The sequence below is a fragment of the Felis catus genome, chromosome E3 (assembly GCF_018350175.1).
Source record: "Felis catus isolate Fca126 chromosome E3, F.catus_Fca126_mat1.0, whole genome shotgun sequence".
In the NCBI taxonomy this organism is placed as follows: domain Eukaryota; kingdom Metazoa; phylum Chordata; class Mammalia; order Carnivora; family Felidae; genus Felis; species Felis catus.
In genome coordinates this window covers 28780095-28798941 of record NC_058383.1, presented here as the reverse complement: position 1 = coordinate 28798941, position 18847 = coordinate 28780095, and the positions used below count along the sequence as shown (strand labels likewise).

Here is an 18847-nt window from a genome sequence, read left to right as displayed (position 1 = left end):
AACCCAATGTGGGGCTGAAACTTACGACCCCGAGATCAAGAGGCACGTGCCCTACCAACTGAGCCAGGCTGGTGCCCCTAACCTCTTCTACTTTAAAAGCAAACTTAAAACATGAAAATTATTCCCCCATGAAAAACTGCGAATAATTGGTTCATTTAATATTTACCCAAATATATGTATTGGCTGCCATCTTGGACAGTCAGATGCTAGAAATACAAAAATAAGACCAGATCCCTGCCTTTAAGGGTACACTGTTTAGAACAGAGGTTTTTACTTTGTGACCCAGGGGGAGGCCCGTAAAACTCCTGAAACTATATCCAAAATTTTGTACTATGAGTACATTTGGGGAAAATGTCCATAGCTTTCATTTTATACTCGTCTGTCTCACACACACACACACACACACACACACACACACACACACACAGCAAAATAAGTTAAAACCATTTCGCTTGTGGATGGACAGCTATGTAAATGTAGCATTCTATGAGCTAGTACAGACATATGAGAAAAATATTGTAGGAAAACAAAACATGAAACCACTCATTGTGAGAACATTTGGCTTATATGTGCCAATACAGACCTTTTCTTGAAATAGGCAAAAAGCAAACCAAATAAAAGAAGTTTGTGGTTATTTTTCCCCTTTGAGTCTATTCACATGATTTTTGTTGTGTCCCGATTGATATTTACATAAACGTATTGTAAATGTTGCTTTTAACCTTTAGCTTTTTTTTTTTTTCCCAAGCCAAACTGTATCCAGCTTTATTAAAGATACCCTTCATAAACAATCATGCTATTTCAGGCAGGACATGGGCAGACAATCGTTATCAGTATACAACAACTTTCAAACTCCCTTCTTCAATGGACTACCAAAATCAGAAAGCCGCTATAACCCAATGAATTCTTCATTTGATGCTCTGAACAGGGAAAGTTTAGAGTGAGGATTGACATTTCACATTTAGCATGTTGTTTAACAACTTTTCACAAGCCGACCCTGAATTTCAGGAAATGAAATGAGAATGGCAGAATTATCAATCTGAAACACCACAAGCTAAAAAAGGAACTCTTTTGAGGGATGCCATTTCCATGGTGACACTGTAAAGTAACTTTAACTTTTTGAATCAACCAAGTGATATATATGGAAGATGTATTTATCATTCACCAGGGTGATGGAAAATTAGTAAATTACCAAAAAGTGGGAGGGAAGAGGCAAGGTGAGGAGGAATGTAAGTGGAATCACCAATGTCCTCAACTTCATTTCACACTAAGTTAAGACTCTCAGAAATGGCAAAGTCAAGATTCAAAGTTTTAAGTGTAATATTTTAAGGCATAAAGGGTGTTCGCTTTTATTTCTAGAAGAAATAAAATTAAGTAACAAAAATCAGGAAGTGGAGAGGATAGGAGAGCTGGTGCAAATGGCAATAAATTTATCATTTTTTAGAGTAAGGAAACAATAGGTTCTTTCTAAATTAAGGAACAGACACAACAATATTTTTTACAAAGTAGAAGCTAAAAGCTTCTACAGAATGGGAGCAGGGGGGTTACAGATGAGGGAAAAGAAATTGGCAATATCCCATTTTATATTCTTCTACACTCTCTGGATATTTGCCATGTGCGTGCATTTCTCTCATGAATTGAAGTTAAGTCAATTACCTGGAAAAAAAAAATTGATTTCAATCATTTTTTAAATCTCACCCGGCAATTTCGGAGAGAAGTCTGCGGTTCCTCAAGGAGACTTAAGGTGGCAACACTGAGACGATTTGTAACCTACCTTGTTTGATTCGTTTCACTAAGTTCACCAACGTAGTTCAAAACAAAATGAAACAAAAGCAGCAAAGACAAATTTTGTTGTGAAAATATAGGAAACAGCTTAAAAGAAATGAATTGTCCCCAACTAACACCCTGTCATCACCATCCCCTCCATGAGAGGAACCTTCTCAGACATCCCATAAGCCCTGCCCCAAACAATATACAGTCTCTCTCTCTCTCTCTCTACACACACACACACACACACACACACACACACACACACACACACGTATTCTCTTTTAATCTATAGGTATTCCTATATCTTTTTTCCTTTACAATTGATCTGTTGAAGACATCATGTTACTGTTGTAGAATTTTCCTTAGTCTGAATTTGCCTCTGTTTTCTATATTTCCTGCAAATTGGCGGTTGGATCTAGGCTTAATCAGGTTTAGGTCTGAAGTTCTGGGGACTTATTCAGAGATGATTGTTGTTCTCTTCGTCAAAAGGCACATGGTACCTGGTTTTCTTTTGTGTTGTTAGCAGACACTAACATTCTTGACTTTACATTAATTCTGACCTAAATGAGAAAAGCTGTGAATTTTCCTATGCCACATATATTTTTATACCCAAGGAAGTTTGCCAAGATACGGTTTCTTACCACCCTCTCGTTTTTCTTTTTGTTTTGACATAATTTCAGACTTGTAGGAAAGGTGCAAGAAAAGGAAAAAGAATTCTCTCAAACTCTTCCCGATTCCCTGTATGTTAAAATTTCACCACATTTGCTATATTGTTCTCTCTAAGTGAATAAATAAATATGAACACACATAGTTTGCCCCTGAATCATTTTGCAATTTGTTGCAGATGATGTCCTTTCGTCTCTAAATAACTTGATGATATTACTTTCTAATCAATAGACTCTATTCATATTTTGACACTTTTTCCCAGATAAGTCTTGATAGAAAGTCTAGAATAGTGTGCTCTTGAATAGTTCTTCCAACAGAAGGACTATTTGTGTGTCTCACAACAGATATGAGTACAGGACAGATACTTTATAGAATGTCCATCAATGTGGGTTTTCTATTTATTTTTAGAAGATCCTAATGTTGATATTTTGTAGGTTAGTGATTTTCCTCCATAAATATGTTGTATGGACCAGAGCCCCACCTGATTTAAAAGCAGACGGATTTCTTGCTGTTCACAAATCTCAGATCGTGAATAATCACGTTTTCCTCCCAAGAAGCCTACCAAAGACTTTATTTTTTTAATATGAAATTTATTGTCAAATTGGTTTCCATACAACACCCAGTGCTCATCCCAAAAGGTGCCCTCCTCAATACCCATCACCCACCCGCCCCTCCCTCCCAACCGCCTTCAACCCTCAGTTTGTTCTTAGTTTTTAAGAGTCTCTTATGCTTTGGCTCTCTCCCATTCTAACCTCTTTTTTCCCCCCTCCCCATAGACTTCTGTTAAGTTTCTCAGGATCCATATAAGAGTGAAAACATATGGTATCTGTCTTTCTCTGTATGGCTTATTTCACTTAGCATCACACTCTCCAGTTCCATCCACGTTGCTACAAAGGGCCATATTTCATTCTTTCTCATTACCCCGTAGTATTCCATTGTATATATAAACCACAATTTCTTTATCCATTCGTCAGTGGATGGACATTTAGGCTCTTTCCATAATGTGGCTATTGTTGAGAGTGCTGCTATAAACATTGGGGTACAAGTGCCCCTGTGCATCAGCACTCCTGTATCCCTTGGGTAAATTCCTAGCAGTGCTATTGCTGGGTCATAGGGTAGGTCTATTTTTAATTTTTTGAGAAAACTCCACACTGTTTTCCAGAGCAGCTGCACCAGTTTGCATTCCCACCAACAGTGCATCTGGGTTCCCGTTTCTCCACATCCTCGCCAGCATCTATAGTCTTCTGATTTGTTCATTTTAGACACTCTGACTGGCGTGAGGTGATCTCTGATTGTGGTTTTGATCCACAAAAGTATGGCCAACTAATCTTTGACAAAGCAGGAAAGAACATCCAATGGAAAAAAGACAGTCTCTTTAACAAATGGTGCTGGGAGAACTGGACAACAACATGCAGAAGGATGAAACTAGACCACTTTCTTACACCATTCGCAAAAACAAACTCAAAATGGATAAAGGACCTGAATGTGAGATAGGAAACTGTCAAAACCCTAGAGGAGAAAGCAGGAAAAAACCTCTCTGACCTCAGCCGCAGCAATTTCTTACTTGACACATCCCCAAGGGCAATGGAATTAAAAGCAAAAATGAACTATTGGGACCTCATGAAGATAAAAAGCTTCTGCACAGCAAAGGAAACAATCAACAAAACTAAAAGGCAGCCAACGGAATGGGAAAAGATATTTGCAACTGACATATCGGACAAAGGGCTAGTATCCAAAATCTATAAAGAGCTCACCAAACTCCACACCTGAAAAAACAAATAATCCAGTGAAGAAATGGGCAGGAAACATGAATAGACACTTCTCTAAAGAAGACATCCAGATGGCCAACAGGCACGTGAAAAGATGCCCAACGTCTACCAAAGACTTTAAAAGTATTCCTACAATTGCAGACTTGTAAATCACAGGTACAACTGTTGGATTACCTATGGGCTAGCTTTTTCTTGGTTTTTAGAATAGCACACTGTCAGAGCTCAGATTGTAGACCCAAGTGAATCGGAGCTCTTCAAACTGAAAAGCTACTTGGGCCAGTTGCTTGACTTTGCACTGTTTTAGTTTACTCATCTGTAAAATTCAGGTTATACTTGCCTTTTAGTGTTCTTTAAACACTCTTGTGGTTTTCACATTAAAAAAAAAAAAAAAAAGGCACACCAAAACCAGGCAGACAAAGACTCCTCAGTGGAGCCCATCCATAGCTCCCTCCAGTTACACTTATGGTCTCAATTTTCATCACGCACATTCCACCGACTCATCTCAATGTGGTTTCAGTGCCTTCATTCCACCCAAACAAATCTCACTAAAATCATCCCCATCCAGCTTACATGATGTCTCAGCTGCATTAGATCCAGATAATCACTTCTTTGTTGAAATCGACACTTCCCTTGCTTCCCGAGATCAAACTCTCTTGGCTGTGTTCTCTGTCTGACTGTCTCTTCTTCATCCTTCTTCCTCTATCCTATGTGTAATTGCTGAATTTCCTCAGCACTCAGCCCTAATGCTCTTTTCTTCCATCTTGTATCCTCCATTTTTTTCTTTAACGTCTATACCAGTGTGGTTGTTAAACTGACAGTCAAAACCACTGATGAGTTGTGAAATCAGCCTAGTGGGTGGTGGCTAGCAATTTTGAAAACCTGAACTGGATAGAAAAGATCAGAGCAGCTCTTTCTGCCCGTGAGTCCTGTCTTTGTGCTTTAATAAAATCACCTTTTTTTGCACTAAAAGAGAGAGCGAGAGAGAGAGAGAGAGAAATAAAGAAAAGAAAAAGAAAGCACCAGAGCACATTATATGGAATAAAGGTAACTAAGAAACAATCCAAATGTCCATCATCAGGCAAAAAGAAAAATATTTGTTGCCTATCTATACTACACAGGCATGAAAAAGAACAAACGACTTACACGTGGAACACCATAAAAGTCGGCATTTTCTATAAAGGCCCAAGTGGTAAATATTTTAGGTTTTGGGGGCCATTCAATCTGTGTCACAACTACTTAATTCTGTATAGCATGAGTCATTGTCAATATGTAAACAAATGAGTCAATGCTATGTTCTAATAAAACTTTATTCATGGACACTGAACTTTGAATTTAATACAATTTCCACATCATAAAATGTTCTTTTCCAGTGTTTTCCCAACCATTTGAAAATAGAAAGCCATTCTTAGCTCTTGGACCTTTCTATAAGTAGGTAGTGGGGGCGCCTGGGTGGCTCAGTGGGTTGAACATCCAACTCTTGATTTCGGCTCAGGTCATGGTTTGTGAGTTTGAGACCCGTGCCGGGTTCTTTGCTGACAGCGTGGATCCTGCTTGGGATTTTCTCTCCCTCCCTCTCTCTCTGCTCCTTTCCCACTCTCATGAACGCTCTCTCTCAAAATAAATAAAGAAATAAATATTTTTAAAAAATTTTAAAAATAGGCCATAGTGTGGACTGCTGTCATAGATGAATCTCAGAAACATTATGCTGAGTGAAAGAAGTCACATATAAATGAATGTGTATACTGTGTAATCCCAATTATGTGAAATTCTGGACAGTGCAGACTCATCCAAAAACCTGTGGCCAGGGATGAAGGGTAATTAACCGCACATGGGTGATGGGGAGTTTTTGGAGGTGATAGAAATTTTAATTTGAATTGCAGTGGTTTGCAGAGGTATATACATTTATCACAACTCATTAAACTAAACATGTAATATGGATATACTTTACTATATGTAAAATACCCTTCCATCATGTTGATTTAAAAGATATCAGATTGCATCACACGCAGTAAAGGGTAACCGTGTTTCTGAAACTTGTGTTCCAGTCATGTACATTCATAGATGGGCATTGAACTCATCCTCCAAAATGAGGGTCTCCCTGACATTCCTCATCCCAGTAAAGGTACCATCACCCACCCTGTGGTTCAAGCCAGGAACCCTGGTATGTGTCTCACACGCTTCTCCTTCCCCAGGCCCTTCCAATCAGTGTTGTCAGTGTTCCATGTAAACCTCCTCAGTATCTCTCGAAGCTGTCCTCACTTCCAGCTCCACACAGGGACCCTGCCATACCTACGTAGTCTGTTAAACAGAGAAGTCCGATCCTCTGCTTGGAAGCCTTGGCTTATCCACGGAGCCAAGCAGGCATCCTTCACGTGGTCCACACAACGGTGTGGCCCCCTTCTACCTCCTTGGGTCTGAGCTGTCATTTCTTCCTTGTTCTTTTTTTTAAATTTTTTTTCAACGTTTATTTATTTTTGGGACAGAGAGAGACAGAGCATGAACGGGGGAGGGGCAGAGAGAGAGGGAGACACAGAATCGGAAACAGGCTCTAGGCTCTGAGCCATCAGCCCAGAGCCCGACGCGGGGCTTGAACTCACGGACCGCGAGATCGTGACCTGGCTGAAGTCGGACGCTTAACCGACTGCGCCACCCAGGCACCCCTTCCTTGTTCTTATAATACAGCAGACTCCTTCCTGAGAAGTGGTTTTCTTTAACTGCATTGTTCTTGCCTTCCTTCCCCCTGTTAAACTTCTAACCTCTCTGGTGGAAGTTTAAGTATCATTTTCTCAGGGAAACATCATAAATGCACCTGCACTTCTCTCCTGCACTTGGCACGGTTGTAATTATTATTTAATGTCTGTCTCTCTGGATAGACTAGAAACGCCATTTCCACAGAGACAGAGTCTGTCTTTGATATTATTTTGTCCCCAGTAACAAGCAGGTAGACTCTGAAAACGGTTGTGAAATGAATGGATGGATGGATAATGAATTTACACACTGGCACAACATACAGATTTTATTTCCAAACATTCCCATTGTTTTCAATCTGGTTTTAATGAGTATCACATGTTGGGGCGTCTGGGTGGCTCAGTCAGTGAAGCGTCCGATTTTGGCTTAGGTCATGATCTCAGAGCCCTGTGTCAGGCTCTGTGCTGACAGCTCAGAGCCTGGAGCCTGCTTCAGATTCTGGATCTCCTTCTCTCTCTGCCCCTCCCCTGCTTGTGCTCTGTCTTTGTCTCTCTCAAAAATAAATAAACATTAAAAAAAAATGAGTATCACATGTTAAAGACACTCTGTGAGCCAAGCAAGCAATTATACATCCCAAGTCTTGATAGCCCAGTGTCTGGGATGCAGTGAGGGTTCAGTGAATGATTACTGAATGCATGCATCCAACAAATACTTTCTGAGAGTCCACTATATGCTAGGAATCAGGGATACAATTATTAAGAGTTTCTGCATTTGTGGATCTTACATTCCATTGGAAGGGAGAGATAACAAATAGCTATATAATATTAACTAGTTGTGAGTACCAACAGGAAAATAGAGCAGGATAAGAGAATAGAGAGTAAATTATGAATGAATCCATCCCTCAGGCTGTAAATTTGAAATCTCTGTTCCAAAACATTGAAAATATTTGTTCACTGATAATCAGCTGGAAACAGAGGAAAATTAAGCAAGACCAACCACTACCATGGACAATTTATCATTGATTTTCAAAACCTTGAGGAAGACATCCCCATTGATTTTGCTATTACTCAAAGGACCTTTCTTTGCTGTTGGAGCAGTTCTGGCAATTCACAGACCTATCATCAGCCAAATATCATGGAATCAGGGTTGGGCATAAAGCCTTGGAAAATCTGAAGCCGGTATGTTAAGATTGAGGCAGCCATATGAAAAAGAATTTTGTTACTCCCATTAAAAACAATTTTTTTAATGTTTATTTACTTTTGAGAGAGAGAGAGAGAGAGAGAGAGAGCGAGCTGGGGAAGGGGCAGAGAGAGGGAGACACAGAATCGAAGCAGGCTCCAGGCTCTGAGCTGTCAGCACAGAGCCCGATGTGGGGCTTGAACTCACGGACCATGAGATCAAGACCTGAGCCGAAGTCAGACGCTCAACCAACTGAGCCACCCAGGCGCCCCCTTTATCTTGCATTTTAAGCTAATTTTTACTTATGTTTCAGAGTCTTCTTTCCCTAAAGTAAAATTTTAGATGATGGTGATTATTTTAGGTGACACTGCAAAAAGATAAAATAGTATAAAAAGGTAAATTCTACTTTTCATTTGTTTCAGATTTATTTATATTTTATGAAACAATTCAGCCTTCTCTAAAACTTTGTGCTCGAAAGAATAATGAACAAGAACATTAACGTAAATATTTAAAAAGGAAAAGGTGCAAATGGTCAATAAACACACACACACACACAAACATGGTTAGTGACCAAATGTGTAAAAATCAAAGGAGATACCATTCTTGTTTATCAAATCAACGTGGTTTTTTTTTTGTTTTTAATAATATCTACTGTTAAAGTAGAAGAAAACACTCTTTTGCATTACTGATAGAATTTCAAACTATTATTAAATATTCTATAAGTTTCAGTTATACTGAACTGAATGTAATTTGGCATTCAGTAACAACAAAAAACTTAGAATATACATATCTCTTCTCCCCCAAATTCTACTACCAGACATGTAAGATAATGAAGTTAAAGACTTAACTGTGAGAATGTCAACAGCAACATTGTATGCAATGGTAAAAATGTTAAAACAACCTATATATTCAACAATATAAGAAATTGATTAAATTATAGTAAAATTGGTTAATACACACCTTTAAAAATAGTGATGTGGAAACCTTCCTATTGACACGGGATGATGATATGCTGTTAATTCAAAAAGGAAAGAAAATGGCATGTGTAATATAAGCTTTACTTTTTTTTTAAGTTTATTTATTTATTTTGAAACAGAAGGTGCAGGGGAGAGGCAGAGAGAGAGAATGGTGGGATTGTCTCTCTCTCCCTCTCTTTCTGCCCCTCCCCTGCTTGTACTCTCTCTCTCTTTCTCAAAATAATCAAATAAAGTCTACAAAAAAAAAAAAGGATATAAGGCAAAATGAAAGAGAAGCATAGGGCGAGATAGGGGGAAAGGATGTGGAACCCACATCTGAGGGCCCCACTCTCTACAAATCTCCACGTATTCACCACCCCAGAAGCTCTCTGAACTCATCTTTTTTTTTTTTTTTTTTTTTTTTTTTAATGGAGGCTTCATTACACAGGCATGATTCATTGTATCATTGGTCACTGGTGATTGAACTCAGGCTCCACCCCCTGTCCCTTCCCTGGAGGTAGGCGGCTGGGGGTGGAGCTGAAACATCCCACCCTCTAATCACCTGATTGGTTCTGCTGGAAATAGCCCCCGCCCCTCCCGCCACGCCTCCTTAAAGGCTTTCAAGAGTCACTTCATTCACACAAACGCGAACTCGGGTGTGGTTGAAAGGGGCTTGGGACGAATACTAAGACACTCCTTTCAGCTTTAAGGCTCTGGAGCTATTTCAGGAGCTGAGTACAAAAAAAATCAAATTCTATAACAAAAAATGCTTTCTGATTGCTCAGGAAATTCCAAGGGTTTTAGGAACTCTCAGCCAGAAACAGAATGAAGATCAAATATATATCTCTTATTATAAATCATGGTATCCCCTGTTGGCACCCTGTCTCTAGTGGTTTTGTAACAGAGGACCTCTAATGAGACACTGCCCCATAACAGCTTACCCCAGAGGGCAGATTTCCAGCAAATGCCAGCAGCTAGCAGGCCTTTCTAGCCACTGACTTTGCCTTTCAGTAAGCCGCGGCTGTGTCCTCCCAACAAGATCAGGATCTCAGCCCTGGGAGTGAGGAGAGTTCTTCCTTGAGTGTTTCATCTCAGTCGCAGGAGGAGGGACAGCAGCTGTCCCTTTGTATACTCTTCAGAGTTCTCTTGTTTTCCAACCCCTCATTATTCCAATTCCCCATCAGCAATTCCATATGGAGTCAATCCTCATTATTGGTGGGTTCCATATTTGGAAACCCAACTGCTCTGCTAAAGTTTGTTTGGAACCCCCACATCTACACTCCTGATGCTTTTGCTGTCATTTGAAGTGTCATGTGCACGCACAGAGCAGCAACACATTTGAGTCATCCAGCTTGTGTGTTCCCAGCTGCCATTGAACCAGGTGACGCTCTGTCTTCATATCGCAGCTCTCAGCCTGTAAACAAGTGTCCCTTTCTCAATCTATTAAGTGTCCCTTTCTCAATCTATTTAGTGCCAGGTTTTCTTCAGTTTTTGTGCTCTGAGTGAATTCGCTATTTAAATTTTTTTTCAACATTTTTTATTTTTGGGCATTTTTATTTATTTTTGGGACAGAGACAGAGCATGAGCAGGGGAGGGGCAGAGAGAGAGGGAGACACAGAATCGGAAACAGGCTCCAGGCTCTGAGCCATCCATCAGCCCAGAGCCCGACGCGGGGCTCGAACTCACAGACCGCGAGATCGTGACCTGGCTGAAGTCGGACGCTTAACCGACTGCGCCACCCAGCCGCCCCGTGAATTCGCTATTTAAAATGGCCCTTAAACGTAGCGCTTAAAGCAGTGGTTAGCATTCCTGAGCGCAAGAAGGCTGTCGTGAGGCTTCAACAGAAAACGCCTATAGATAAGCTTTGTTCAGACACGAGTTATATAATGTTGTTGGCTGCGATCAACGCTAATGAATCAACAGTACATATTAAATAGGGTGCCCTTCAACAGAAACACAAAACGAGTTTATGGATTCATCAGTTGATGAAAATGCTGTGACCAGAGGCTCAAGGGAACCTAATCCTGGAAAAGTAATGGTTCAACATTTGCTAATTTAAGGTGCATAGCAACTTTATGCAATATATCTACTTTGAAGAGTAAGAATCGACCGTATACGTTCCCTTTTCTTATTACAACGTGATTTCTCTCTCTGATTGGATCAGACGAATAGAGTACTAAACCGATCCCTAGATCCGTATTCTACTAATTAGTTATTTCTCCCACATATTAGTAGAGTCATACATTTCCTACAGTAATTGGAGTTTCAGAGTTCAAAAAAAGCATAATTGGAAAAGAAACGTCTCCATAATTAATTCACCTTTTATGTGGAAATGCTTAATTCATCTGCATGTTGAATATGTACTATCTTTAAAGCTCCCTCTGATGTTGGGTTTTCCATGGTTTCAGATTTTTAAATTTCATCTCTTTTTAATGTATTTTAGGAGGACTTGCAAAAGTATTTCTTTTCCCCCAAAATTAACAATGGAAAATTAATAAAATAAATTTAATTGCTCTATTATCCCACACCAATTGTGAGAAATAGTTGCTTAAAATAAAGCTGATGAAAACAGACTTCCTTTGCCAGAGAAACACTCTACTTCAAATATTTCTTTCAAATAGAACCATCTTAAAATACCAAGTTGTGGGTTGCCTGGGTGGCTCAGTCGGTTAAGTTTCTGACACTTAATTTTGGCTCAGGTCATGATCTCCTGGTTCATGAGACAGAGCCCCTCATCGAGCCCCCGCCCACCCCCCCACGAGCTGTTAGCACAGAGCTTGCTTGGGATCCTCTCTCTTCCTCTCTCTCTGCCCCTCTCCTGTTCATGCTTTCTCTTTCTCTCAAAATAAACATAAAAAAAAATAGTTCAAAATACCAAGTTGCAGGTGGGATCTATAAAGCCCACCATCCCTGTTAAGAAATCTATTGCCATGTTTCAGTATTCTACTGGAGGCAGGATAGAAGGATGAGGAAGTATTCCAAATTTCTAAACAAGAGCAAAGAACAGATAGAGTTTTAGCCTCCGTATTTTGTTTCACCTCTGGCCAACATCAAAATGTCCTAAAACCCATGATATTGATCCAAGCACCTTTCACATAATTTGTGTCAATGTCAAAGGTATGAGAATTGCCTAGGTCATGGAGACACAATTTTTAAAAAATATTTACTTATTTTTGAGAGAGCAAAAGCAGGGGAGGGGTAGGGAGAGGGGGACAGAGGATTCGGAGCGGGCTCTGTGCTGACAGCCCGATGTGGGGCTAGAACTCACGAACTGCGAGATCATGACCTGAGCTGAAGTCAGATGCTCAACCGACTAAGACACGTAGGTGCCGTGAGACAGAATTTTTAGACAAGGTTTTTCCACATCGGAGCTGAAATGCTATGATTTCGTGACAGAATTGCTTAATATCATTTCTGTTAACAGGAGAAACTGAGACTCTGGCGGGAAGCGGGCTTCTATCTATCTTCCTCCTTCTAACCTTCCTTCTGAACTTTTCCATCTGGAGTGCCTGTTCTTTACCTCCTGGTGCACATTCAGATAGGGATCGAGCAGTGGGTGGTGCCTCTTACTCCCACCCCTATTCAATCCTATTCAATCCCATTCATCATTCAAAGAAAATCCATCCAAATAAAAATAACCTTAAAAAAAAAGTCATACAACAGGTCCCCCCTTATCGTCCGGGGATATATTGCAAGATCCCTCCAGTGGATGCCTGAACCCTCGGACAGTACTGAACATATATACCGTATAAGCTAGGGTTTTTTTCCCCACACATACCTACCTATGATAAAGTGTAATCTATAAATCAGGCACAGCGAGAGATTCAAAACAGTAACTCGTGATAAAATAGAGCAATTGTAACTATAATCTGTAACAAAAGTTATGTGAATGTGGTCTCTCAAAATATCTTATTGTCCTGTACTCACCCTTCTTGTGGTGACGGGAGGTGATAAAATGTCCACACAATGACATGAAGTGCTGTGAGTGACTTAGGCGATGTGACCTCAGGTTAGGCTATGATTGACCCTCTGAGGATTCGTCACAAGGTGGATCACTTGCTTCCTGGTAGGGGTTGACCTCTGGTCCCACAAAGCGCAGATAAGGGGTAGGGCCGGGTGGGGGGTGGGAGGATGGGACTGCTGTAGTCAAATTTGCATAAAGCATGGCTCTTTTTTATCCACCTGCAGCCACACGAAACGAAAACCTTGTGCTTGCCGGGCACACGTAGCTCCCTTCTGTTTGGATCACTGCTGGGGAAATTCCAGAGCCTTCTTTAAGAAGGGAGGGCTCTGGAATGAAGGGATGGGTGGGCAAACAAACGAGGAACGAGGGAGGTTTCCATAGTATCCTTGCCAGCCTCCCTTGAACCTCATTTCAGGTGACAAGGAGAAAGACAGTTTCCTGCTCTGTGCCCATTCCCGGAGACAAGTCATGTCTTATAGGTGATTTTGAAAAGGTTTGAAGAGCTTCAGTGACTTTTTTTTTTTTTTTTTTTAGGGGTAGCCTTAACTGATTGCTTTCTCTGCGCTTTGGAAAACAGACCTGTCAGTCTTGCGGCCTTTTTTAAGCTTGGAAACCTTTAGTTTGTCAGTAGAAATTTCAGAGACGTCTTCAGGAGGAGCCAGGAGGTTTTAGACACCGTGGCGCACTCAGTGGTTCGTAAGAAGCCCCGATTCATTTAAATAACGTGAAACAATAACTTACGAGAAGCCTCATTGTAATCATGCTAATGTAGTTTTAATGTGACCCTTAGTTGTAAACTGAAACTCAGCTCCCACATCAGTGCTTTATTCCCAGAGCTTCCTCACGAAACTCCTCTGTTAAATTTTAACACAGCACTCGGTTCTCCAGCTACCCTGCCCCGCGCTGCTCAGGGATATTAATGTCACGTGGAAAGCCTTGCCTCGTTATTGCCGGAGGGCTCTGAATCACAGCCTGCACAGATGAGGAAGCATCAATGTAACGACTTAATTCATCTTAGAACATCGCCTCTTGTTTGAAGGCCTTGCGGGTCCTTCAGCGTTTGCTTGAGTAATAGATTGTCCTTACTAACTGGATTTTCTATTGTTTTTAGGAAGACACAAGTATATAGCAACTCATGTAAAAGCATGTCAGCCTTCTTAGTATTTATTTCTCTTTCTTTCAACTCCCATTAAGCAAATCTGTTGAGCTGCTTGATAAAGATCGCGGGAGATTTTTGGAGGATACGTGGCCCCCTGAGGATTGTCAGCACTCCGCCTCACTGGGCTTCTGTGAGGAGTCAATGAGTTAATGCATCGGGTGCCTCGTAGATAATGGACACGCGTAGTGGTCCCTCAATGACTGTCAGCACCATCCTTTGGGGGTGCCAGATTTAGCAGAATAAATTAAAAAAAAATAGAGCGTGCCCCATTAACTTTGCATTTCAGAGGAGCAGTGAAATTTTTTTTAGTGTGTGTCCTGAATATTGCACGGAGCATACCGACACTAAAACGTTATGCAGGGCTCGTCTGAAGATTGCAAGTTAACTGGGCATCCTGTATTTGATCTGGCAACTCGAACCCCTCTCCACCCCGCTTCCCTGTTTCCAGTCTCCAATTTTGCTCTGTTTTTCTCCCTAACAAACCTGGTCAAGGCAGTTGTGTAGGAATAATGAGGGCGATTTTCTTTTTTTCGTAACGAAGGCCACACTGCCCCCCCCCCACCCCCCATGTAGGCAGGAATTAGTTTTGTTTTTAATGTTTATTTATTTTGAGAGAGAGGAAACGAGCGGGTGGGGGAGGGGCAGAGAGAGAGGGAGAGAGAGAATCGCAAGCAGGCTCCGCACTGTCAGTGCAGAGTCCGACATGGGGCTCCATCCCAAGAACTGTGAGATCCCGACACGAGCCAAAATCAAGACTCAGATGCGTAACTGACTGAACCAGCCAAGTGCCCCAGGGATTAGATTTTAGATTTTTTTAAAAAGGCCCTGCAGGGGCGCCTGGGTGGCGCAGTCGGTTAAGCGTCCGACTTCAGCCAGGTCACGATCTCGCGGTCCGTGAGTTCGAGCCCCGCGTCGGGTTCTGGGCTGATGGCTCAGAGCCTGGAGCCTGTTTCCGATTCTGTGTCTCCCTCTCTCTCTGCCCCTCCCCCGTTCATGCTCTGTCTCTCTCTGTCCCAAAAATAAATAAACGTTGAAAAAAAAAAATTAAAAAAAAAAAAAAAGGCCCTGCAAATACAAATCCTTGCCACAAGTACATAGTTTAGTGCCTGGCACATAATAGTGCTCAAGAATAATGACCAACTGGGGCACCTGGGTGACTCAGTCGGTCAAGCATCCAACTTTGGCTTTTGTCACGATCTCACAGCTTGGGAGTTCAAGCCCCGCGTCAGACTCCGTGCTGACAGCTCAGAGCCTGGGGCCTGCTTTGGATTCTCTGTCTCCTTCTCTCTGCCCACTTATGCTCGCTCTCTTGCTCTCTCTCTCAGAAATAAAAAATGAATAAACTTAAAAAAAAAAAAGAATACCGATCAATTAAGTGAATGAATGAAAAAGTGTGGACAAACGGGCCTAATCTCTACACATGGAGAAATGGACAGCTGGATTTCAGCTAACATGATCAGTTGCTGTCAGAAGAGATCAGAAGGGTTACAGAGAAGGAGGACACGATAAAGGGGAGTTACAGTAGGCTGAATACTGGTCCTCCAAAGAAGTCCACATCTGAATCCCCAGAACCTGCGAATACATTATTTTACATGGCAAAAGGGACTTTGTAGATGACCCTTGAGGAACGGATCTTGATATATGGGGATTATTCTGGATTATCCAGATGGGCTGACTGTAATCACAAGGGTCCTTCTAAGAGGAAGGCAGGTGGGTCAGAGTCAGAAAAGATTATGTGACAACAGAATGAGGGGGTGGGGTGGGCTGGGGAAGAATGCCTAGATGCTGACTTACGCAAATAGAAAGGGTCAAAGAACACAGAAATTGGTAGATTCCCAAGAATTGAAGAGAATGGGTGTGTTAGTCGGCTAGAGTTGCCAGAACAAAATACCACAGATGAAGTGGGTTAAAAAATAACTGTATTTTTCTCATAGTTCAGGAGACTAAAGTCTGAGGCCAAGGTATTAGCCGGGCTGGTTTCTCTGGAGGCCTCTCTCCTTGGCTTGCAGAGAGCCTCCTTCTCACTGTGTCCCCACACAGTGTTTCCTCTGTGTATGCATTACCCTGGTGCCCATTTGTGTGTCCAGATTTTCTCTTATCAGGACACTAGGCAGATTGGACTAGGGTCCCATCTAAAGACCCTATATCCCAAACAGCCCCATTCTGAGATATTGGGGCTTATGAATTTTGGGAGGGACACAATTCATCCCCTAACAATGGGATTGACACGTGGAGGAAGTCTGCAAAGTAACAGGTTAGTGCCCCTGAGTGGAGACTATGGTGATAGATACGTAACGATTCAGTGCCATGCAGAGTGATCAGGGGTTGGATGCCAGACTGGAAAAAGGACTTCAGGGGGACGATTGGCAATAATTTGAATAAGGTCTGTAGATTAGGTAATGGTATGACATCAGCGACTGCTCTCTTGCTTTGATCATTGTACTATGGTTACGCAAGACGTCAGTATTTGGGGAAGCTTGGGTGATGCCTATATGGGAACTCTTGTACAATTTTTGCAATTTTTTTGAAGTCTGGAATCCTTTCAAAATGAAAAGCCAAGAGTTAAAAAAAAAACCCTAGGGGCGCCTGGGTGGCGCAGTCGGTTAAGCGTCCGACTTCAGCCAGGTCACGATCTCGCGGTCCGGGAGTTCGAGCCCCGCGTCAGGCTCTGGGCTGATGGCTCGGAGCCTGGAGCCTGTTTCCGATTCTGTGTCTCCCTCTCTCTCTGCCCCTCCCCCGTTCATGCTCTGTCTCTCTCTGTCCCAAAAAAATAAATAAAAACGTTAAAAAAAATTAAAAAAAAAACCCTAAAATGAAATAAAATAGGGTAAACAAATAGAAGGGAGGGGTGGTGCCTGGGTGGCTCAGTCAGTTAAGCATCTGACTCCTGATTTTGGCTCAGGTCATGATCTCATGGTGGTGAGATTTAACTCCTCGAGGGTCTCTGCGCTGACAGTGTGGAGCCTGCTTGGGATTCTCTCTCTCTCCCTCTCTCTCTGCCCCTCTCCTGCTGGCGTGCTGGATGGCTCTCTCTCTTGAAATAAATAAAAATTTAAAAAGAGAAGAAGAAGCAGAAGAGAGAGAATGAGAATGGGTTTGAATGTGACAGAGAAGGAAGAAAAAAGGGAGGAAAAAAAAGCAGACAACTGAGTTCCATTAGATCAGAGATGACATCTGTTGCTGGGGTCCCCCCTGAGCCGTGCTTCAGGGACTCCGCCTGGGAGCTCCGCACGTTTTCCGAGGCAATATTCAGGGACTCCACACACTGAAGTGAAGGCAATAGGTCCCCCCAGCCTCACTTCCCCATCCACGAAAGGCCTCACATTTTAACTTGCGGCTTTGCCTCTAAGCGACACAAGTGTACTGTGTGCGTTGGAAGGGTGACTTCCGTGCCTGTAAACATTTAACATACACCATCCTCTTGGTAACTGAATTTTGGTATCCCTTCCCCCCGCCCCCATTTTTTTGAGCTGCAATTCACATACCATAGAATTCACCGTTTGAAATAGCATGCAATGGTTTTCCGTACAACCGTCACCCCTAACAGAGAACGCTTTCGTCGCCCCCCAAGGAACCGCACACCCAGTCGCTTCGCGTTCTCTCCATCGCCCAGCCTCTGGCAACGGCTAGTCTACTTTCCGTCGCTGCGCGTTAGCCCATTCTGGACGTTTCATGGACATGGACCACGCGTTCTGTGGACCGGCCACGTTTCAAAGGCTCAGCCCCGCAACGGTTAGTGGCCACGGGATTGGACGGCGCGGATTGGGTGTGCGCGGGCCGCCCAATGACTCGGGAGCATCTGGGAAGACAGGTGCAGGTGGCGGAGGCGGCGCCGAGGGCAGGGCCGGCGGGCGGGCGTGGCCCAGGGGGCCTGCGCGGCGGTCGCTGGCGGTCGCCCCCAGCGCGGGCATGGCGGGTGGGTGGCGGGCGCTGCTGCGCGCTGCCCGGCGCTACCCGTGGCCCACGAACGTGCTGCTCTACGCGGCGCTCTTCTCCGCCGGCGACGCGCTGCAGCAGCGGCTACGGGGCGGTCCGGCCGACTGGCAGCAGACGCGGCGCGTGGCCACCGTGGCCGTGACCTTCCACGCCAACTTCAACTACGTATGGCTGCGCGTGCTGGAGCGCGCGCTGCCCGGCCGTGCTCCGCGCGCCGTGCTGGCCAAGGTGCTGTGCGATCAGGCGATCGGCGGGCCCGTGGCCGTCTCGGCCTTCTATGCCGGTGAGCGGCCCGGGCGGGGACCGGGTCCAGGGCGAGATCCGACGAGGGGGCCTGGAGCCAAGGTTGGGGGACTGGAGGCCGGGGCTGGGGGCTCCTGGGGGCTGGGATGGAGCCAGGGGCTCTGGGGCCGGACCCGGGCTGCAAGCCAAGGGGTGGGGGTGACGGCAGGATTTCAGACCGCTGAGAGAGCCAAGGCAGGAGCAGGAGGTCGAGGTGCAAGAGTTGACAAGTCTGGGGACAGGAGATTAAGGCGAGAAGTTCAGAGGTGGTGGTTGGAGAAGCGGAGAACTAGGAGGCCAGGGTCCAAGATCGGAGTTGGGACGCTGGGGTTGTGCATAGTTGAGTGGCTGGAGGTTTCAGGGAGCCTGGGAAGTCGGCTAGACCTGGAGGGAGGCAGGACTGGGGGGCCGCCTTTTCCCCTTGGAAAAGGTCCGAATGAATAAACGTCGAGGAGATCATAGCTCCTGTCCATGGCGGCTG

The 18847-nt window shown here is 43.5% G+C and overlaps 1 protein-coding gene and 1 long non-coding RNA gene across 4 annotated transcripts in view; one reads left to right on the top strand and one right to left on the bottom strand.

Annotated features, from left to right (window-relative positions):
* Positions 1-706: 706 nt before the first annotated feature.
* On the bottom strand, positions 707-18026 carry LOC123382548. Its single transcript, XR_006591071.1, has 3 exons — positions 17634-18026; positions 9030-9081; positions 707-1653 (listed from the first exon to the last, which is right to left on the bottom strand). It is a non-coding gene; the product is annotated as an uncharacterized LOC123382548 (long non-coding RNA).
* Positions 17941-18847, top strand: part of MPV17L (MPV17 mitochondrial inner membrane protein like) — a 32712-nt gene continuing 31805 nt past the window's right edge. The window contains exon 1 of one of the 3 annotated variants that reach the window (XM_023246550.2): positions 17941-18367. In XM_023246550.2, the coding sequence (XP_023102318.2) occupies positions 18058-18367 (310 nt within the window). In that variant the 5' untranslated portion in view covers positions 17941-18057. The remainder of the gene's footprint in view (positions 18368-18847) is intronic. The other 2 variants (XM_023246552.2, XM_003998853.5) reach the window with 2 other exon arrangements.